The sequence below is a fragment of the Ammospiza nelsoni genome, chromosome 23 (assembly GCF_027579445.1).
Source record: "Ammospiza nelsoni isolate bAmmNel1 chromosome 23, bAmmNel1.pri, whole genome shotgun sequence".
Taxonomy (NCBI): Eukaryota; Metazoa; Chordata; class Aves; order Passeriformes; family Passerellidae; genus Ammospiza; species Ammospiza nelsoni.
The window spans coordinates 2,076,237-2,097,353 of record NC_080655.1 but is presented as its reverse complement, the minus strand read 5'-3'; the positions used below and the strand labels follow the sequence as shown (position 1 = coordinate 2,097,353).

Genomic DNA, 21,117 nt, shown 5'->3' with positions numbered 1-21,117 from the left:
TTGGATAAAAGATGTTAGAAAATGTATCAGCAAAACCCATCTGAACCAGCACAAACCCTGCAGTGCAGCATCATCATTTCTGATAAAGAGCTCATTAGTGTGGCTGGACGGCCTGGCAGCAGCAGTGCCCCTGCCTTTAGCATCCGTATGTTCCTCTTGCCAGGAGTGCTGGATTCCCCGCTGATCTCCCTGCTCTTCTGGATCCTGATCTGCTTCTCCATCATGGCCCTGTTCACCAAGCGCTACGGGGTGAGGCCGCTGCTGGTGGCTCTGATCCTGCGCTCCATCTACTACCTGGGCATCGGGCTCACCCTCAACATCCTGGGCGCTCTCAATGTGAGTTCTGCACCTGCTGGGGCATCAGGAACCTGTCCTGCAATCCCACAACACAGCCAGCCCCACTCCCTCCTATGCGGAGGATCATCAGCAGGACATCACACCATGATCAATATGATCAAGTGAAGCCAGTTTATTACAAAAAGCCATTTTTATACTATTCTCTATTTTTCATGCCTCAAGCTAATACATGATTGGTTAAATCCTTTTTACGCAACGCATTTTAATATTTCGGTTAATTTTAGTTAGTCTTCCTTCTTCATGCGTCTCACTGGGGTTTTCTTGTCTGTCTTTGCATCCTGAACTGTCACTGTCTGCTTCTGAGCGTGTTCTTCTCGTTTTGTGTCCTTCAAGGACATGGTGACCTTACTTCTCGGAGTTTAGTTGTTAATTGCAGCCCCAAGATGTGCAGGATGTCTCTGTTTTGGCCCATGCATCCAAAGAACGAGTCAGAGATCTTCACTTTTTGGTCTTGAAGTTGTTTGTTAATTCTTACCTATAAAATTTTCTTTCTGCCCCGCTGAGGTCTGCTCAGCAGGGCAGCCACAGGCACTCTGACCGCCCCCGAGGTGGTGTTGTCTTTTTATACTACAAACTATGTATAACATATTTACAATTACTTTCCAATACCTGTCACCTATGTTAGACAGTGAGCTTCTACTCTAAACCAAGCCCAAAGTGCCAACATCACAGCAGAAAATACAGAACAAGAAGAAGAAGAAGAAAGGCTGGACACACTCAAGTCCCTCCATCTTGTCCCCAAAACCCCCATTCCAAAAATCCTAAAACTGACCTTTTCACCCTGTGATAATTTTATTATTATACAATTTAAACTTCTGTGACTTTCAGGTCCTCACACAAAGCTGGTAACTTGCTCCAGGGGTCATAATCAAACCCACAGGTGTTCTGGGCTGCGTGCCAGGGTCTCCGAGCCCCCCAGCAACTCTGGACACTCAGAGGGATGCACTGAGTTCTGACACTTACTCAGTCTCTATGAAGGCTGCTTTGTGCAAATGTTGCAATGTCCATTGTCCTGCAAAAAACTCTCAACACCCTCCTGTTTCTGGCTGTCCCCAGCTGACCAACAAGATCGTGTTCGTGGTGAGCTTCGTGGGCAACCGAGGCACCTTCATCCGTGGCTACAAGGCCATGATCATGGATGTGGAATTCCTCTACCACGTGGGCTACATCGTGACCAGTGTCCTGGGGCTCTTCGTGCACGAGCTCTTCTACAGCATCCTGGTATGATAAATCCAGGAGCCTGGGGGCACAGGCAGCCTGGCTGCTGCTTTAGGAGCTGGAAGGTTCCTGTGACACCTCCCAGGGGCTGATTGATAGCGGAGAGAACAATTCCCTGTGCTCTAATCTTTGCATGGGCTGAGCTTTCTGCCTCCTGACAGCATCTATTGCTGTCTCTCTGCTGGTCCTGGGCTGTATCTCTCCTTCTAATCTGCTGTGTGCTTTATCTGGGTCAGCTGGGAGGCAACGTGAGCTGCTGAGGGCAGAGCCAGGGTACATGTGGCCTATTCTTGGCTCTCCTGCTGTGAATAAGTCACTCCATTCTTCTCTGCTTCCCTTCAGTAAGCTGGGAAACTTAAAGGCTTTGTGAGAAAAGTTAGTCAAGGTCTGCTGAGCGATCCAAGATCTCAGGATAAAAGGGGATATAGATAGGCCAGGCATTATCAAGAGAAGCACCCGCAGCATTTCTTTGCTCCTGGGTCCTTTCAGCTGTTTGACTTGATCTACCGTGAGGAGACCTTGTTTAATGTCATCAAAAGCGTGACACGGAACGGGCGCTCCATCCTGCTGACAGCCCTGCTGGCCCTCATCCTCGTCTACCTCTTCTCCATCGTGGGCTTCCTGTTCCTGAAGGATGACTTCATCCTCGAGGTGGACCGGCTGCCGGACAGCAAAGCCAAAGGTTGGGCAGTGCTGGGGCTCGTGGGACACTGTGGGACCCTCCACACACATCTCGGGGTGTGCTGGGTGGGGTTTTACACTGGGAGCACTGGTTTGGGGTCACAGAGGGGACAGCTTTGTGCTCGTGCTGCACAGAGCAGGGTTTGGGGTTAGTGCTGGCAGAGAAGGGTCAGCTCTGTGGGGTCTCAACCCTGAGAAAAAGCTTCAGAGCCTACAAAAAGCAGGAGGATATGAGGCAAGCTTGTCCCAGGAAGGTTGGCATCTTCCTAGGAGCCCATGGCAGTGGTTTGCTGGGGAGAGGTGCTGCTCTCACAGGGCTGGGGTCTCTTCCTTGCAGATGATCCCTTGGGGATGCAAAAGAACGTGGAGACCTTCATGGAGTCGTGCAGCAGTGACAAAATCAGCTGCTCTGCTGCACCCACTGCCTTGGAAGGTAAGAGAGCCCTGTGGAAATGCCAGCTGTGTGTGGATTTGCCAGCCAGCTGAGGAAAATCCCAGCTTTTCCAAGGCAGAAACTCAATCTGCTTCCTGGGACGTATTGGGCAAGAGGCCTGTGAATTTTGCACTGACCCTGGCATAAAAAATGTTGGGGTGGATTGATTTAATCAGAAAGGAGGTGGGAGCTGTGGGAGCTGCAGGAGCCTTTGGCTGCTGGAGGAGCTGCTGGCTGGGACATCACAACGGCAGCAGCTGCTCCTGTGTCACTGCCACTGCAGCTGGAGCCGTGCCACTGCCAGGCTCTGGTGCTGTGCTGTGCTCTGAGTCCTTGCCCTGCTGTCCTCCCCAGAAGCTGAGCCAGAGCAGTGGGAACGTGCCTGTGACACGCTGCTCATGTGCATCGTCACCGTCCTCAACCACGGCCTGCGCAACGGCGGCGGCGTGGGGGACATCCTGAGGAAACCCTCCAAGGATGTGAGTGGGGACAGCACCTGGGACTTCTTTCCTCTGCCAAACCCTGCTGCAATCACTGCTGGCCCCTCTCCCTGGGAGCTGCAACGTGTCCAGCTCCATCTCTCACGTTCTCCTCCTCCCTGGTGCCTCAGGCACAGCTGTGTCACTGGGCTGGCTGGAGCAGAGCTGTGCAAGACACCCAATTCTCCCTCTCATCCATTACAGGAGTCCCTGTTCCCTGCTCGAGTTGTCTACGACCTCCTCTTCTTCTTCATTGTCATTATCATTGTCCTCAACCTCATCTTTGGGGTCATCATTGACACCTTTGCTGATCTGAGGAGTGAGAAACAGAAGAAGGAAGAGATCCTGAAGACCACTTGTTTTATTTGTGGTGAGCACTGGGAATACAGGAATTGCCCCAAAGTTCTTCCTCCCCTCCCAGGTTGGGGGAAGGAAAAGAATTTCAGCTGGATTCTGGTTTTTATTTATCACTGCAAAACTTGAATCTGTTCATTGAGGGGTCACTGCACTGGGAGGGGTTTAAACAAGGGCACAGCTGGAGGGAAATTCTCAGAGTTGTTCCTCACCCTGCTAATGAGGTGTTAAACTAAAACCACATTGTGGGATTCTTGTGGCTGTGCATCTCACTGCTGAGACCTTCCCTTGGCCAGTTGGGTAAAAAAGCAGCATATCACTGGAGAAATATAAAAGAGAAAATGCTCTGGAATCCTTTCAGCCAGCAGTAGGCATTAAAAAAAAAAAAAAAAAAAAAAAAGAAAACCCCAGTAAATCTTTCTGCTTTTTTCCTCTAAAGATCCTCTGGGTTTATTTTACTGGGCAGAGGCAGGGCCAGCAGGACATGGGAAGAAATTGTTCCCTGTAAGGGTGGTGGGGCCCTGGCACAGGGTGCCCAGAGAAGCTGTGGCTGCCTCATCCCTGGAAGTGTCCAAGGCCAGGCTGGACAGGGCTTGGAACACCCTGGGACAATGGAAGGGGATGGAAGATCCCTTCCAACCCAAACCATTCCACGATTCTCTGATTCTGTGATTTTAAACAGAAGTTTCCTGAACCCCCAGCTGGGTCGTTGCCCCCTGGTTTGGATGTTTATGTGCTGAATGCCAACAAATTATTAAAAGCACTTAAATGTCACCTTTGGAAGGGGATGCACTGGGCTCAATTGCCTTCCACGTGTTTTCTGCTCACTCACCTCGTCCCCATCTCCTCCCTGTCCTTCTCCACCCTTCAGGGCTGGAAAGGGACAAGTTTGACAACAAGACCGTGTCCTTTGAGGAGCACATCAAATATGAGCACAACATGTGGAACTACCTGTACTTCATCGTGCTGGTGCGGGTGAAGAACAAGACTGACTACACTGGCCCTGAGAGCTACGTGGCACAGATGATCAAGGTACAGGTGCCCTCAGGGCAGCTCCTTGGCCATCCCAACCTACCTGCCCCGGGAACAAGGGGCTGGCCAAGGAAAAACAGCTCTGGGAAGTCCTTTTGGAAAATACTGGATAATGGTGCAGTGCCTGAGTTTGTTCTTTGCTGGTTTTTTCCCACGTGATCTGTTTGAGGGTTTGTCCTGTGGGTTGAACCAAGCAGGGAATGGGGCTTCAATGGGGCTTCTAGGTAAGGGAGGGAAAGGAAAGCAAGGAAAGAAAAATTTCTGCACTTGAGCCTGGGAACCCATCCAGAAATGGACCATGCATGCAAAAATGGCAGATTTTTGCAAAGAGTTTCTTTAATCCCCAAGCACAGGGAGGCTGCCTGTTAAACCCTATCTTCCCTCCTCCTGTCTGATCCCTCACCCCAACTGCCCTTGGTCACATTCCCAGAACAAGAACCTGGACTGGTTCCCCCGGATGCGAGCCATGTCTCTGGTCAGCAATGAAGGGGAAGGGGAGCAGAACGAGATCCGCAATCTGCAGGACAAACTCAACACCACCATGAAGCTCGTGTCCCACCTCACCTCCCAGCTGAACGAGCTGAAGGAACAGGTATGGAAATGGGAAATCCCCTGTATGAACCCTCTGTCCTTCCCAAAATAGCTACTGAGGGCAGGGAATGGGAGAATGGACCTGCCCAAGGCAGCACAAAGACAAGCACAGGGCTCCTGCAGTCTTTTTTGGGGGAATTGGGGACACTTGGGACACGTGGGTTTGGGAAGTGCCTCACCAGCTCAGAGCTTGCTGGCAGAGGCTCAAAGCAGCACAGTCAGACACTTGGGAAGCACATCCAAGAGCAGGAGGGCCTGGAATTGCCTCAGCATGTCCCTGTTGGAATTGCAGATGACGGAGCAGCGGAAGCGCAGGCAGAGGATGGGGTTTGTGGATGTGCAGAACACCATGAACCACTGATACAGCTCCTGCCACCGAGGGACTGCACCTGTGGCAGCTGAGGCTGCTCCTCCCTGGGCTCCAGGCATGGATTGTCACTGCCTGGGGACAATGGACCACATGGAAAGGGCTTCCCAGGCAGCATCTCCCTTAGAGCTTGTAAGCAATCCCAGGAGCAGGGACTGGCTGGAGCCCACACCTGGGCCCAGGTGTTTTTCCAACACCCTCGTAGGAAGATAAACCATACAGGACTTTCATTCCTCATTGCAATAACTCTTTTATTTTGCAACTGTGGAGGGTTGTATCTTTATCTCCATGTGCTCCAGCCCCCCTCAGCTGTGGGGTAAGTAGCTGTAGGGCCGCACTATTTAACTTATTCCAAGTGCCACTTGTCCCTGTGGATATTTGCCAAGCAGCCCTCGTTATCTGCTGTGCCTGCTCCACGCTGACCCCTCTCCGTTGACAGAATTCTCTCCATCCTGTGGTGCAGGAAAGAGCAGCTGAACTCAAGGAGGTGGATTTAATTTAATTAACTTGCCAGATGAGGAGCTGAGCTTGTCCTAGTGGGAACTAAAAGTTTTTTGCCTTCTGTGGACCAAGGATCTTTGGGCAGCAGTAGTAGGAGCCTGCAGGTTTACAGGAGTTCACTGTGAAGGGGTGTCCTGTGTTTTAGTTTCATCTCTGGTGTCATGTTTTACCTTTTGTTTTGTTGTTTTGTTTTTTTTTTTAGTTGTTATCATTGTTACTTAAGAACTGAAGTGTAAATTGCCTTAACTAAATTAAATACAGAATCATGTTATAATAAAAACTTCAACGTGGTAAAGAAAGTCCCTTCCCTGTGCCCTCTGTGTGATGGGGCTGTGGAACAGAACCCCAAGCAGGGCTGGCACCCAAGGTGCTCCCAGCTCCAGGTGTTGCACATCCCCTGCCAAACGCTGCCATGAGGAGCCACCACCAGCACCAGCCTTGGTTCCTGGAGCTCTGGACCACAGCCTGCTGCAGTTTTGAATTCTTTCAGTGCCTGCCAGGAAATCACTGCTGAAACCCATAAAAAGGAGCAGCTGTTGGTGCTGTGAAGCCCTGGCACAGCTCTGCTCCAGACACTCATCCTTCCCAAGCCAGCCCCAGCTCCAAGCCCAAGAACAGACACTGATGAAAGCAGTATAGCTCTAAAAGAGAATAAAAAAGCCCATAACAGTGAAGTTGCAGAACATTTGAAATGTGTTTATGGCTCCATCTAGCAGCATGTCATTTAATTCTGCCTTCACCCTCAGCTCTGCACTAACCCACACATCCCTCTCCTCAGGCTGGGGGGGATCTGCACAGAGCTGGCTCCTCCAGCAGCAGCAGCTGATTAAAATCTCAATTAAACTCGTGCTCCACTGTCACCATGGCAAAGTCATCCTCTGTCCTCTGTCTTCTCCAAAGGAAAATAAATGTGGTGATTAAAGTTCTCCCTCCCTGGTCCCTGGGCTAACACACAAACACAAGCACAGAAAGGTTTTCACATCCTCTCTGTTCTGTTCACAAGAACATTTAAAGCTGCACCTCCTCCCTCTGGGCAGCTCCTGCTTGTTCCATTTTTTGAGATGCAAAGGGTCAGGTTTGACACCACAAAGTTCCCTTCCCTACGTTGCTCCAGCATGGATGGATGTGTTAAGCTCTGCCCCAGATTCTCAGCAGCAAAAATGGAGGCACTAAATATGAAGAATGTAAAGGATAGGGCTGAACAAAAATGCTGTTGCTAAGAGGAATAAGTGGTTTTATTCATCATGGCAACACACAGAGCTTCAGGGATATGTACAGTGGAGAAGCTGAGAGCTGGGCCCTCACTTCAACCCTCCTCGGGTTTCTTGGCAGAGAACTTTTCCTGCAGTCTTTTCCACGTCCCTTTTTTCCTGTCTTCCATCTGTCTCAGAATGTCTGCAAAAGGAGAAGGGAAACAGAGATGGGGCCAGAAGAAGATAAGCAGGCAGGCAAAGAAATGAAACCCTCTTAAAACAGCTCTGCCTTCCATCTCATTTCCTTTCCTGACTTCTCTTCTTAATGAATTTTCATTCCAGGCCTGAGGCGAGGTTGGTTTCCCTTCCAATCAATGCAGGGAGTCTCTTATCACCAACAACTGATACTCACTTTCCACGCACTGCAATCAAAGTCAGGAACTGGAGCAGAACAAAGCTGCTCTGGCTCCCAGCTCTGCCCTTCATGAGGAATGTGGTGAGAGCATTTCTGTGTGGGGCACCTGCTCCTTCCCAGGGTCTGGCACACAAGGAATACCAAGGGAATTGGAAGATGGTGAAAGAGAAGCTGAGCTCAGTGTTGGGCTGATGTAGCAAACGTGTTCCTGCTGTCTGACCCCACAGAGCCTTTGCAAACCCTCTGTGGTTCCTGACAGTGCAAAATCCAATTGATTCCTCACCCCAAAATACTGAGTTACTCCTCAACTGAATTATTCCTGAACTTACTCCTCATCCAACATCTCCACAGAACTGCAGGCAGCCCCTTGGTGCCCTCCAGTCCCAGGGGCTGAGGAGGGGTGCAAGGGAGCACCCCAAAAACCAGAATGTCCCCTTCCCCTGCCCTCTCAGCCCAAGCCCAGCAGCAGTACCTGTGGCCAGGATTGTCCTGCAATCCTCCACTGTCACCCCGGTGAAGGTGGTGTCCTTCAGGCGTGGGTACTTCCCAGGAGAGCAGCAAAAGGAGGGAGAGAGACAAAGAAGTCACTTGCAGTGCATTAAAAAGGCACAAATGTCACCAGCTGGCTCAGTCTGAAAGGTTTTAGCTGGGATTCTGTTCATCCACACCAAGAACCAGGCATGCCCTGCTCACCCAGCAGCTGCCATGGGTGACCACAAGCACAGCTGCATCATCCACCCCTCAGCTGTCCCTCAGGCACTCCCAGCACGGCTGCCATTCCCACCAACACTGCCATTCCCAGCCATGCTGCCATTCCCAGGAATCCTGCAGCAGGTGGTGGCTGCCCCCAAACAGAAGGGCAGAGGCCAGTGTCTCAGCTCTCACCTTGTTTTTGTAGAAGTTGGTGTGGATCCTGACCAAGCTCTCGTACATTTGGTCACAGGCCTCGGGGTCAGGGATCTGCAGGGGACACAAGTGTCACACAAGTCTGGTTTTGCACCTCCACAGCAAAATCCCTCCTTGTTCCAAGGGACAATCAGAATTCCCAGTGCACTGCTGGATACTGCCCATCTGCTGTCCTGCTCCAGGTTTTACCCCTCCATCTCCCACCAGCTCAGCCTGCAGGAATAACAACACCTGGGATTCCCAGAATGGATCTGAAACTCTGCCCCAACAAGATCTGACAGTGAACACACAGCCCCAGAGAACGTTATTGGCTGCTGCTGTGAAATCTGTGCCCCTCCTGCTGCGAGGCCACTGCTGTCACCTGCCTCATTGTAGGGAATCACCCAGGACAAGGTGCCAGGGCTCCCTGTAGGGGGCTAAAAATAACCTGTAATTGATTAGGGAAATCAGCACAAATGACAAGGAACAGCTTGAAGGGTAACTGGATTTTTATTTCAGCTGGAAGATCGGCACAGACCCTGCTCAGCTGCTTTCCCAGTCTACAATGTTTTCCCTGCTGGTTTTTTATTGTGGTACAATGAGGCCAGCTGACCCCAGAACTCAGTGTTGGTCCATGAATGGTTAAAATAAGAGTAAAGGTAACACAAACCATGCCAGGATGAAGTAGGAAGAGTAAGGAAAAGGTCTCTGCAGGAGAGAGGATACAGGGACAGCCACATCCCCCTGCAGGTGATCCCCAAGGCTCCATCAGATCCAGCCATTAAAAAGGTGGCACAAACAGCATCCCAACCCTGGAAATCCAGCAAATCTCATTCCATGAGATGGCTAAAGAAGCCCTGTGGCTCTAGTTCCCCTCTTAGAAGCTCCTCCTGCCAGCACATTCAGCCTCTCCACACACAAATTGCCACCACTGCTGCAGGCATCAATTCAGATTTCCAGGATCAGTGGCAGCTTTGGGATCTTGGAGCCAACTGGTGCAACACATTAAGCTGTCCTGAGCATATGGAAAAGCAATAAAACCCTTCCCAAACTGCGTGCTGCAGACTATTCTGGTCACCAGTACACGATTAGGAGCCTCTAATGGCCCCTTGAGGTCTAAAGTGCATCTCTGGAACAATGTTTTTATGCTAAGAAAGGGCACATTTGCATTCTGCAGCAACACCTCCGTGCCTGGGAAGGTCTGCAGCCAAGCCAGGCAGCAGATTCCCTAATTTATTTCAGCAGCAAAGCCTAAACTCCAACAGAATTACAGCTGGAGGCGGAATTCAATTGTACAACCACTGCATTCCATCAGTGTCAGGCAGTGCTGCAGCATCCCATCATGCCAGCCTCGAGGTAAGGACATCACAGGATTAACTGGATTCCAGCAGGGCTGAGAAACTCCCAGAGCCCTGTACCCCACTCCCACAAGCACAGCAACGGGGTTCTCCAAAGAACATGGTGTAAAGGGTGCAAGAAGTGGGTACAAACCTGGTATCCTGAGGATGAAACAGCTGTCCTGGGTATGAACCAGGTGTGCTGGGTATAAGCCTTTGTCCAGGGCACCAACCAGGTGTCCTGGGTACAAATTATCCTGGGTACAAACCAGGTGTCCTGGGTACAAACTGTCCTGGTCAGAAATTGTCCTGGGCATGCACTAGGTGTCCTGGGTACAAACTGTCCTGGGCATAAACCAGGTGTCCTGGGCACAAACCAGGTGTCCTGGGTACAAACCAGGTGTCCTGGGCACAAACCAGGTGTCCTGGGTACAAACCAGGTGTCCTGGGCACAAACCAGGTGGTCCCGGGTACAAACCCGGTGTCCTAGCTACCAATCATTTGTCCCAGGTGCAGCCCCGGTGTCCCGGGCACAGTTTGGAAAGCCCGCGCCCGGTATTCCAAAGCCTTCTCGGGATGTGTGTCCCAAATTCTGCCGAGCCCGGCCCGGGAGCAGCCGGGAGCAGCAGGACTCCATCACCTCTGGAGTTCCCGTTCCCTCCCAGCTCTAATATTCCATGAAGGCCCGAGCACAGCCTCCTACAGCCCAGCGAGCCCGGGGGCAGAACCGCGTGCGAGCCCCGAACCCCGGCCCGGCCCCTCAGAGCCCCCTCCGGGCCGCTCCCCGCGCCCTCCCAGGCCAGCGCCGCGGGCGTGCCGCCCTGCCGCCCCTCACCGGCGTGTTCTCGCCCTCGCGGAAGGCCTGCGCCACCTTCTGCCGCAGGAAGGAGCCCAGGTCCCGCTGCTGCTTGGTCTCCTCCACCGGCCATTCCTCGCAGAGCCGCAGGAAGCGCCGGTACCGGCTGGCGGCCATGGCGCCGGGTCACGTGCGCCGGGAGGGGGGTCACGTGGCGCCGCCGCCGGGTCACGTGCGGCCGCGGCTGGGCGGGAACGCCTGAGGGGGGAAAGTCCTGACAGGGGCGGCGGGTCCCAAAGCGCGTTCGGTGCCCGACTTGTCGGCAGCCCAGAGCAGCGCCTCCAGCCATGGGGGCTCCAACATCCCCCCCTGCAGCCCCTTCCAAAGCCTCACCGCCCTTTCCGTGAGGAAATTGCAACCTGAACCTCCCCTGGCTCAGCTTGAGGGTGTTTTCCCTTGTCATGTCCCTTGGGAGCAGAGCACGACCCCCTTCAGCTGTCCCCTCCTGTCAGGGAGTTGTGCAGAGACAGAAGGTTCCCCTTTAATCCCCACTTTCTCCAGACTCAGCCGCTTTCCCAGCTCCCTCAGCCTCTCCTGATGCTCCAGACCCTTCCCAGCTCCCTCAGTCCCTCCTGATGCTCCAGACCCTTCTGGGCTCCCTCAGCCTCTCCTTGGGCTCCAAACCTTTCTGGGCTCCCTCAGCCCCTCCTTGGGCTCCAGACCCTTCTGGGCTCCCTCAGCCTCCCCTGATGATCCAGACCCTTCCCAGATGGTTTGAACCGAAAGAACCTTAAATTCCATCTCATCCCACCCCCTGCCATGGCAGGGAAACCTCCCACTATCCCAGGTTGCTCCAAGCCCCGTCCAACCTGGCCTTGGACACTGCCAGGGATGGGGCAGCCACACTGTGCAGGTGTATGAAGGGTGAAAAGGGAGGACACATGGAGATTTTTCTAATTATTCAGCCAACAAATTGTTTTCTGTGCAGCAATGAAGAGTGAGGGGCTGCCCAACAAGCCGTCCTGGCTGTGGTGTCACACCGAGACCCTTCTCCATCCATGTCCTGCTGTGCTCCCTGAGAATGCTCAGGTGGCTCTGTACAAACTCATCCACAAAGCCACAAAGTCTTATCACAGACTTCTGCTGTGAGCCAGGACAATCTGTGGCTCAACCCCTATTGAAATTGAGTGTCTGTGGCTTTTTTTTTACAATTTGTGGTCACGCAATAACCCAACACTGAACAAGAGTCTTCCCAGGTGGAGTCTGGGCCAAGCAAAACACACAACTGGGCCAGATGTCTTAAATTTTCCAACTATAAATTGGAGCAGCTCCCCAGCTTTGTGCTGTAAATCCAAGTGAAGCGTCTCCCTTGGGATCTAGTGTTTAAACCCGTGGCAATAACAGCTCTCTTAAAAAATGATGGACTTAAACAAAGGATAAATGTACCTCAAGGATGCTGCAAGAGGAGAAAAAGAGATGGACAATGGTGGGAGTTACTTCCACAATTTTATTTCTATCCCCTCTCCCCAGTAATGGAGTTCTGTAGCTCTGTTCCTTGTGCAAGGACTTCACCTTCAGATTTCCCACACCATGCAGGAAGGAATTGTGTTTGTTCCATCATGATAATAAAATCTGTCCACAAAAGCTGTAAACATTATTTTTAGAGTCTTTTGTTACTGTCTCCTTCACACACACACACACACACACACACATACACACACACAATATTTGTATCAAAGAATTTCTGGGTGACCTTTGACGTCCAGTCCCTGACTCAATCTCACACTGTTTTTTTCCTTTTTTCTTGTATTTTTTAAGCAAAAATCCCTTGATGCGAATGTTTTTTGTGGCTGATACCTGACAGAGTCATTGCATTCCCACACCTCCAGCCCCAGTGGAGCCTCTTTCATAGGAAATCCGTGGAAAATTCCCTGTTCTAACCCCACAGGGATGTTAAAGCTTGGTGAGGTGCAGCTCTTGGTCTGAACACGTGCACAGAGAATCCCAGCCAGGGGCACTGGGAATGTTGGAGGGTGTTTTTCCCTCCCACCTGAGCAGGAGCAGGAAGGGAAGCTCCAAATGGAAGCTCCATCTGTTCATTCCTGCCTCAAACCCCCTCCTCCCGCTCGGCTGCGGGGCGAGCATCTCCTGGTTTATCATTAAGACTTTTCCCAAGTAATGCTTTCTTTGGCTCACAAATAAATCAAGGACAGCAGTAAAACCAGAAAGGAGAATAAATCTTCTGATGGATGGCAGAGAGAGCAGATTCTTCCAGCTCTCTGCTTTCCACGCCTCAGTTCAGTGACGGCACACGGAAAATTTTCAGCACTTCCCGACTGATCCGTGCTTGTTCCGTGCCACATCCAGCGGCTGGAGGGTCCCACACAGCCGACCCCAGGAGGGATTTTCAGGGCTATCAGTCATTAGGAAATCACAGAAATTCTCACTTCCCTTCCAACAGGCTCTGAAGGATTTTGATGAGGTTCTCCAAGCCAAAAATGTAGCCGTGGTCCGGCCCATCGTACGGGGTGGGGTTGGGGTTGCTCTTGGAGCCTTTGAAGGTGGTGTGGGCAAAGTCTATCATCCTCACATCCACCCTGGAGGGGTTCGTGCTGTGAGTTTTTGGGAAGGGGAGGTGTTGATCCACACCCTCCTTGTGCTCCTGCCCATCGTAAATGATGAGGAGGGAGCTGGAGTAGAACCTGTAGGAGCTTTGCTTCCTGATCACGGCCAGCAGGGCCTTGAGGCGCAGGATGATGGGCTCCAGCAGGTCTGTCCTCAGCTGGTTCCCGTTGCACAGGAACTGCCGCAGGGTCTGCTGGAATCCCTCCGGAGAGAGCTTCCTCCCGTAGTATTTGTCTTTGCACAGGAAATGGCCAGTGTCTGCCTGGTAAACCTGCAAGGGAACGGAGGAATAATCCATGAAATCATCCTGAGTTGTGAGGGATTCACGAATGATGCCTCACATGCCCTATAGCACGCCCCACCACCATAACCAACCCTATCCCAAGACCATAACCAACAACACCCCAATTATCCCAAGCTTCCGGATAGGGATCTGCTGCCAGTGACACTGAATAAAGATTTTAGCCTTTATGTTTTTCAAATCCTGTGCTGCCAAATTAGTGCCTAACTCTAAACTTATATAACTATTTGGTGGTTAACATTTGACACTGACACACTTTGGTCAGACAAAACAATACACAAACCATTGTTCTATTTGTCCTTACTTTCTACTTCTTATATATCTGCTGTCAAATCTTAAGGCTATTGCTTATCTCTAACACAGTGCTGCTGTTTCTGAGGCCTGCCTTTTGCAGCTTTCCCAAACCCCTCTGATTTTAAGGGTTCCCACATTTTACAGCCTGTGTTTGGGTCGAAAAGAGAATAAAACTCCTTCAATTCACACCAGCCAAGAGCCCCTGGAGGTTCCAGCTTGGTTCCAAGCGAGGAACCAAGGGGGGAACCAACACCCTGAGGGGATGGAGGCTTTACCTGCATCCCACAGATGCGCACGCCCAGCGAGGCCGAGGTGCTCTGCTCACACTTCTTGATGTGCCGAGCTTTCTTCTCCTCTGAGGCGTCATCCCCGTGCTGCCGAGTGCCCATCTTCAGGTCCAGGATGCAGGGGTAGCTGTACTTGGACACCACGTTTTCCAGCAGGAGAAACTCTGAGCGTGACTTAAGGGAAACCCAATACTTTGAAATTCTAATTGAAAGAGGCCTTAAATCAAAGCAACTGCTGACACTCTCCAGAGCAGCTCACAACTGTAATGAGACTTTCTCAGCCAATTTCTCCGACGTGTCATTGCTATGGGCCTCTCGCTGCCAATTCCAGTTAATTTACTATACTACAGCCCTACCAATTAAAGCCCCAACAGCTCCATTCTCCAGTGACACCGTAGCCCTGGGCTGTCACTCTGACACCTTCCCTAGGTGCTGAGCTCGCTCCGGTGGGTGGGGGAAGTTGTTAAACTCTATTACTCACATGACTGGTGGGTAATGAAGTGTAATAGGAAAATAAAAGGCGAGGCAGCTGCTAATTCCTGTATAGTTGTGTTTTTAAATGTATGCCAAGGGGATCTTTGACTTCTGCTGAGAACTCTTTATGGGAAATGTGTTTTTTTCTTTCTCTTTTTTATTTTTTTACAAGATAACAGAGAATATTCCTTATTTTCCCAGAGTCTGTGCAAAGGATGGGATGCATTCCCCTGCAATAAACCCTACGCTGATTCCCAGCTGTTATCTGTAGCCAGGGCTGTGCTGGAGGGGAGGGAGGAGAAAGGATACGATGCAGTTTGTTCTCGTTGTGCTTGGAGGACATGCGGTTCAGGTGCTGCCGGTGACAGTGCAGTCCCCAGGGGTTGTAGCTCTTCCTTTCTGCCTGCTTCCCATTTGCATCCTCCAAAAGGGAATCTGTGTGGTACTGCAGGTCTGTCCTCAAAAGCATCTTCCCAGGGCAGCTAGACAAAGCACACAAAGGGACACGTCAGGTTTATAAGCTCCAGAGGAGAATATTCTCTTCTCTATTTTTTCTTTTCCTGTAGAGCCTCAAACTTGATAAGGTGGATTTTCAGGGACTCTCAGAGGAACCATATTGATCATACCCAACCTGCAGAGATCCTTTGTTACACCATAACAGTAATTTTCAGAAAGCCAGCTATTGCTGCCTGCCAATACTTTTCTTTCATTATAATTTAAAGTGTGCTGGCTCCCTTGAAAAGCCATTCACAGCCCCAGCTGCCAGGGATCTCTATTTATCCACCTAATGGGCACAGCACAGGCAAATGGTCCAACAATGGGAATGATTCCCAATTTGGAAAGACTGGCTCCAAGGAGGGGAGGGAGGGAAAGAGTGATGAGAAGATCTGGTCGCCTTGGGGGGTCATTCCTTGGTCTTGCTCATTCCAACTCCACCACTCCCATCACTCCAAAGGCAGCAGGGATTTTCCACCTCCAGTCCCGGGTGGCCCAGGGCTGCTCTGAACCAGTTTGGGATGAAGGATGTCCTGCAAAAAACCTCTGTGAGGCAGAGGGGCTGGGAGCACTGGGTGCCTTCCTGGGAGAGCTCTTCCCTGGGATGGGATGGGATGGGATGGGATGGGATGGGATGGGATGGGATGGGGTGGGATGGCACTGAAGCCCCTCTGTTGCCAGCAAAGGGGCATTCCATGCTCAGTGACTGTTCTCCCATGGCCTCTCCTCTCCTGGAGCCTGCTGTGCTCCAGGGAAAGGGCTTTAGAGCAGAATTTGAGGCAGATATTTGAACAACAACATCCCAGATCCACCTCACTCTGTCCCCACACCAGGGAAGAGCAGAACCACACACACAGGGCTTGGCTCTGCTGTTCTTCACCTTGGCTGGGCCCTTTTGCCCTGAAGCCACAGCTGGCCCACCAAACCCATCCCAAACCCATCCAAGTGGCAGATGCCAGCCAGGAGGACTGCAGGGACCCTCACCTGTCTTTGAAGGTCTTGGTGACCTGGGTGTGGCTCCACTTGCATTTGTGCCACAAGGTGACAGCGGGGTCACCCCCAGCGCTGTCCAGGCGGCCGCAGGTGTCGGGCTGGCCCAGGCCAGGGCTCGCAATCAGGGTCAGGTTGCCCAGGCTGTCCTTCTTGAGGTGCACGGACACAATGCCTGGACAGAGGGGAGAACAAACGAGACAGAGATGAGCCCATAGAGTATCATGTAGGCCTGGTCACCACCTGGTGTTTTGGTGGCCTTTCACTGATCCCACTCTGATTTCAAGCCCAGCAAAGCATCGTTAGGCTGAGACCCTGGAAAATACTCTCAGGATTTTCAAGTGTTCCCCCTCTCAAGGCTCAGTTTGAAATCTGCCTCCTCTGAACCACACATTCCTTTGTCCCCCACCCCTCCGAGCTCTGCTGTGCCCCAGGTGACCCAGAAAAGCCCCCCAGTCCAGAACAGGAGCTCCCAGTTTATTTATCACAAGGGATTTAAGTGCTTTTTAAAGACAGCACAAGGCTGGAAACACTTTTCATTGGCAGGAGGCAAAGGGAGGGTTGAGGACAAGGCATTTTCCAAGGACACCCAGCGTGCCAACTGCTTCTTTTCATTGGAGAGCCCTGGGAGCAGGGCAGGGACGTGGCCATGGGCTGGCAGTGCTGCCCACACATTGTCATGGCCGTGTCCTTCCCCCAGCACCAAAACCAGCACCCAGATATCCCACGGGGAGCTGGGGTGTCACCCATCCTGTTTTTGTGCCCTCAAAGGACCAGGACTGTGCCTGGAGGTTATTTTTTTCCACCCTGAATGCTTAAAACACCATTCTGCATTTGAACATTGCAATTTTCCCTGACTCTGACAGGAATCACAGGGCTCAAATGCCAGCCAGTCCAGCACGGATTTAGCCCGACACGAGCCCGTCCCTGGCACGGGGCCGGCTGGCTGCGCGTCTCAAGTGACTCTGACCTTTCTGGGAAGGGCTGATAACACAGCCCTGCTCCCACAGCTCTGCCACGGCTCCCTGAGCCTCCCCACGCTCCGGGGGTGTCTCAGAGCACAGCTGCACCACGGGAAGTTTAGGTTAAATATTAAAAAAATAATAATTCTTCGCTGAAAAAGTCATTGAGCACTGCAATCATCTGCACAGGGAGGTGGTGGGGTCACTGTGGATGTGTTTAAAAAAGGCTGGATGTGGCACTCAGTGCTGTGGTTTAGGTTAGGTCTCAGATTGGACTTGGTGGTCTCAAAGGTCTTTTCCAGCCTGGTTCATTCTGTGATTTGGGGCTTGGGGAGCTGCCAGCTCCCAGAGAGGACAGGGACCAGGGACAGGGCAGTGGGACCAGCAAAAGCAGCACTGGAAAGAGCCCAGCTCAGGGCATGGGGAGCTGGGCTGGATCCAGCTGTGCCCAGGGCATCTTCCCCAGGTCTGCTGGGCATGTGGGGAGGTGATCTCAGCAGTTTAACAAACAGTTCTGCTCTCCCAAGCAAAGATGCCAAAGCAAATAAAGGTGCAAAGCCCCTTCTCTCCATTCCAAGGGCAAACACCCAGCAGAGGCTTTGCCTCCTGTGCCTGCCTCAGGGGTTTCACCACCTGAACTGTCCCTGCAGCCACCCCCACTGGACTGGGGTGCTCATCCCTCCTCAGGTCCTGCACCCCAAACCTTGGGTTTGGATGCTTTTCCCTCCCCAAGTCATTCCTGGTCCCTTCTGCTGTACAATCAGCATTATTGTGAACAGGCTGGGTTAAATGGGCTGACTTTACACAGAAATGAGGGGAAATCTACTCAGGCTGCTCTGCCAAGGGAGCTGAGGGGCTGCAAACCTTCATTAAGGGAAAAAGGAATATTTTTAGCCCTCCCAGCCCTCTGTGGTGAGCTCAGGGAGTTCCATCTTGCTCAGGCTCCAGCATTACCTTTTCCCTGAGTCCTATTCTTAAAAAAATCCATATTTCTGAGAGCAAACAAATCTCCTCTCAGCCTGGATGACTGCTTCACATTTTCAGGGGATGTAGGCATGGAAAAAAAAAAAAAAAGCCAGCGTGTCTTTCCCTAAATCAAAGCCTTTTCCATTTTAAAAAGTCACGGAGAGGCGACCAGAGCCCTCGATTGCAAACACCATAACCTTAAAAACTGTCCCAGTTCCTGCCTGCAGTCAGCAGGGCTGTGCTCATTTGCATAGTGCTGACGGGCTGGCCCCAAAAATCTTATATATAGCGTGAAAATAAGAGTTGTTAACTATCAGCCATTAATATGAAAATTAATGGGGAGATTTTCAAAGGCGAGAAGCGAGCGTTAAATTGGAAGGGAATGTGATCCTCTCCCTCCTCCCAGCTGGAAATTCAGTCCTCAAAAAACCTACAGCTCAGCCTGGAAAGTGCTTTTTTGTCTCCTGGGGGGATTCCACGGGGGTTTGCAGGTGTCCTGCCATGACCTGTGCGTGGCAGACAACCCCCAGAGCTCCTCCTTTGCTGCAGTGGGCAAACATCTCTGCAAAGCCTTGGAGTGCCTGTCTGTACTGCCTTTGGTGTCAGTGACACCCCAGTGCCCCGCCTGCCGGCACCAGCCAGGAGCCAGAGGGTATTTCTGGGTGCTGTCACCACACTGGTGGCATCCAGAGGCTCTCAGGAGGTTTCACTCTGTAACTCTGCTCTTGTGGGTTTATTTTTTTGTTTACAAGCACATTCATCTACGGCTGAGGGCGCTGGGAACCTGAGCAGAACTGGGCTGGAAAACAAGCCCAGCATGCCCTGGGAGCCCAAGTGGGACAAGACAGAGCCTTCAAAGGGGATAAAAGTCGGTCCTGAGGTCACCAAAGTGCCTGATATGGGTGAGATCAGCAGGAAAAGCCACAGGCTTGGAGTGAAGCTTGAATGATATTTGATCCCCATTGTGGAGAATGTCACCATTACACAGAATGTCACCGTTGCACAGAATGTGACCATTACATAATGGTTCCCACAGCCCAGAAATAGAGATGAGGTACATGGATACGTGTGGATGGGGGATGGAGGGAGGATCATCCCCCTCATCATCCTCACAGGAAAGTGTTCCACCTCTTTAATTGCCTGGGACAGCCAGGAGAGGAATAAACCTCTGAGCCCAATGCCAGATTGGAGAATTGCTTTTTAATTACCCCTCATCATAAATTCTCTGGGATTTGAAATAGGAGAAGACACAAAGGTTTGAATAACCAGGGCACCCCTGAACTGGTTAAACTGGGACTGTTTAACAGCTTTATCAGCGAGGGCCCAGTGCTGCAGCACCAAACCCCAGCTCCTGCCACAGGAAACCACTCAGAGGAAACTTTTCTCCCTTAAGCATCTTTTTAATATTGTCCCATAAATCTGCAGAGGCCCCTGACTTTCTGGGAAAGGGAGAGATTGGGCTGGAAGCACACTGGAGCCGTAGCTGACTGAGCTCTTTGCTGTAACACCGAAGGACCAAGAGATATTTTAAGTTTTTACGTGACAACCGAGCTTCTCGCCTCCCCCAAAAGCCAGGGTCAGGAGCTTTATGAGCAGCACAAGCCTGGCAGTAAAAGCAGAAAATACTGAAGGAATAAGAAAGAGAAGGGAGGGAGGATGTCTTTAAAAAATGCTGCTGCTCTCCCAGTGCTGCATTCCAGGGGCTGAGAGATTCAGCTGGGAAAGGGGGTCAGGGATGGGGAAAACTCAGAGGAAAACCCTCAGTGCCTGGAAAGGCCCCACTGCAGCAGCTGGGGATGGTTTTTAGGAGGGTGAGGGCTCTGTGCTCCCCTTACCTTTGTACTGAGGCGTGAACTGCCTCATGGCCAGGGGCAGGGACTCGTAGAAGCTCAGCTCCTGCGACACCAGGGGCTTGCAGATGGTGTGCTCATCGTAGGTCAGCATGCTGGTGTGGCCTCCCACCTGGTGCACGAAGGGCTGCAGGAGCACAGCAGCCCTGGGCTCGGCAGGGCTCTGACCCACCATGGTGCCAGGCACAGCCCAGGGGGCTGCAGACCCCTCAGCAGCAGCACACGGAGCTGGCAAACACAGGCTGCCACGGGCAGGGCTGGGCCAGATTTCACCCACTCTGCTGTTCCCCCCACGCTGGGTTTTCCTCCACGCTGCCCTTTCACCAATGGAATCTGCAAAACAGAGGGAATGAAGGAATTAGAGGAGAGGGGTCACCCAGCAGCTGGGTGGGATGGGATCTGTCAGTGCCCAGGGGCTGGCACAGAGAGTCCAGGGAAGCCCAGTTTTGATCTGCTGGGGACAGGAGACAGCGATCAGAAGAGCTGTGAATCAAAGCAGTGACCTCATCAAGGCAGCAGGATCAGGGATTAACACACTGCAGTGATGCTGTGGAACACCCCCAGTTTGTCCCACAGGCCGTGCCAGGATGGTGCCAGGCCTTCCCTCGGACATTCCCTGCACAGCAGAGCTGCTGCAAAGCCCCTGCAAGTCCCCAGGGGCTCCCTTGCTCTCCAACAGTGCAGGAGGGGTGAGCAACAATTCCTGCAGCTTCCAGAGAAATCTCAGTTTGGGACATTCCCTGTCATTGAACCCCTGAGCAGCAGCAGCAGCGTTTCCTTCCCAGGCTGACACCCACCAGGGGATGTGGATGTGTCACAGCAGCACCCACAGGGCTCACACCCAGATTTCCATCCTTCCCCAGCAATACATCCATGCCTGATTCCAGAAATTCCTCCTCGATTCTGACAGCAGCAAGTCTCAGCTCTAAAGCAGCAGTGTAGGAAACCACAGAGCACATCCATCCATGCCTGATTCCAGAAATTCCTTCTTGATTCTTACAGCAAGTCTCAGCTCTAAAGCAGAGTGTAGGAAACCACAGAGCACATCCCTGGTGCATCCCCAGCAGCGGCACCCACCAACACCTGCTCCTTCTCCATTCCTCACAGGAAACCCATGGATGGCTCCTGCACATCAGGAATTAAATCCATTGAATCCCACAGGCACCAAGGATGGCAAAAAGGAGCTGATGTTGGTGCTGGCTTCATACCAGAGATGGACACTCCACATTCCAGA

At 51.9% G+C, this 21,117-nt stretch overlaps 3 protein-coding genes across 3 annotated transcripts in view; 1 reads left to right on the top strand and 2 right to left on the bottom strand.

Moving 5' to 3' along the window:
- Positions 1–6,303, top strand: part of ITPR3 (inositol 1,4,5-trisphosphate receptor type 3) — a 40,726-nt gene extending 34,423 nt beyond the window's left edge. The window contains exons 50-58 of the mRNA XM_059487854.1: positions 164–336; positions 1,414–1,578; positions 2,065–2,257; positions 2,594–2,689; positions 3,044–3,168; positions 3,373–3,538; positions 4,394–4,554; positions 4,985–5,146; positions 5,438–6,303. Coding sequence (XP_059343837.1) covers positions 164–336; positions 1,414–1,578; positions 2,065–2,257; positions 2,594–2,689; positions 3,044–3,168; positions 3,373–3,538; positions 4,394–4,554; positions 4,985–5,146; positions 5,438–5,506 — 1,310 coding nt within the window. The 3' untranslated portion in view covers positions 5,507–6,303. The remainder of the gene's footprint in view (positions 1–163; positions 337–1,413; positions 1,579–2,064; positions 2,258–2,593; positions 2,690–3,043; positions 3,169–3,372; positions 3,539–4,393; positions 4,555–4,984; positions 5,147–5,437) is intronic.
- Positions 6,304–7,224: 921 nt separating this feature from the next.
- LOC132083380 (ubiquinol-cytochrome-c reductase complex assembly factor 2) lies at positions 7,225–10,833 on the bottom strand. Its single transcript, XM_059488041.1, has 4 exons — positions 10,679–10,833; positions 8,507–8,581; positions 8,094–8,163; positions 7,225–7,408 (listed from the first exon to the last, which is right to left on the bottom strand). The coding sequence occupies exons 1-4, from the start codon at positions 10,814–10,816 to the stop codon at positions 7,320–7,322; spliced, it is 372 nt and encodes a 123-aa protein (XP_059344024.1). The 5' UTR covers positions 10,817–10,833; the 3' UTR covers positions 7,225–7,319.
- A 1,293-nt stretch (positions 10,834–12,126) lies between these two features.
- On the bottom strand, positions 12,127–20,161 carry IP6K3 (inositol hexakisphosphate kinase 3). Its single transcript, XM_059487879.1, has 5 exons — positions 19,869–20,161; positions 16,100–16,280; positions 14,930–15,102; positions 14,135–14,310; positions 12,127–13,535 (listed from the first exon to the last, which is right to left on the bottom strand). Exons 1-5 carry the CDS (start codon positions 20,056–20,058, stop codon positions 13,083–13,085), a joined length of 1,173 nt encoding a protein of 390 aa, XP_059343862.1. The 5' UTR covers positions 20,059–20,161; the 3' UTR covers positions 12,127–13,082.
- Between the last annotated feature and the right edge of the window lie 956 nt (positions 20,162–21,117).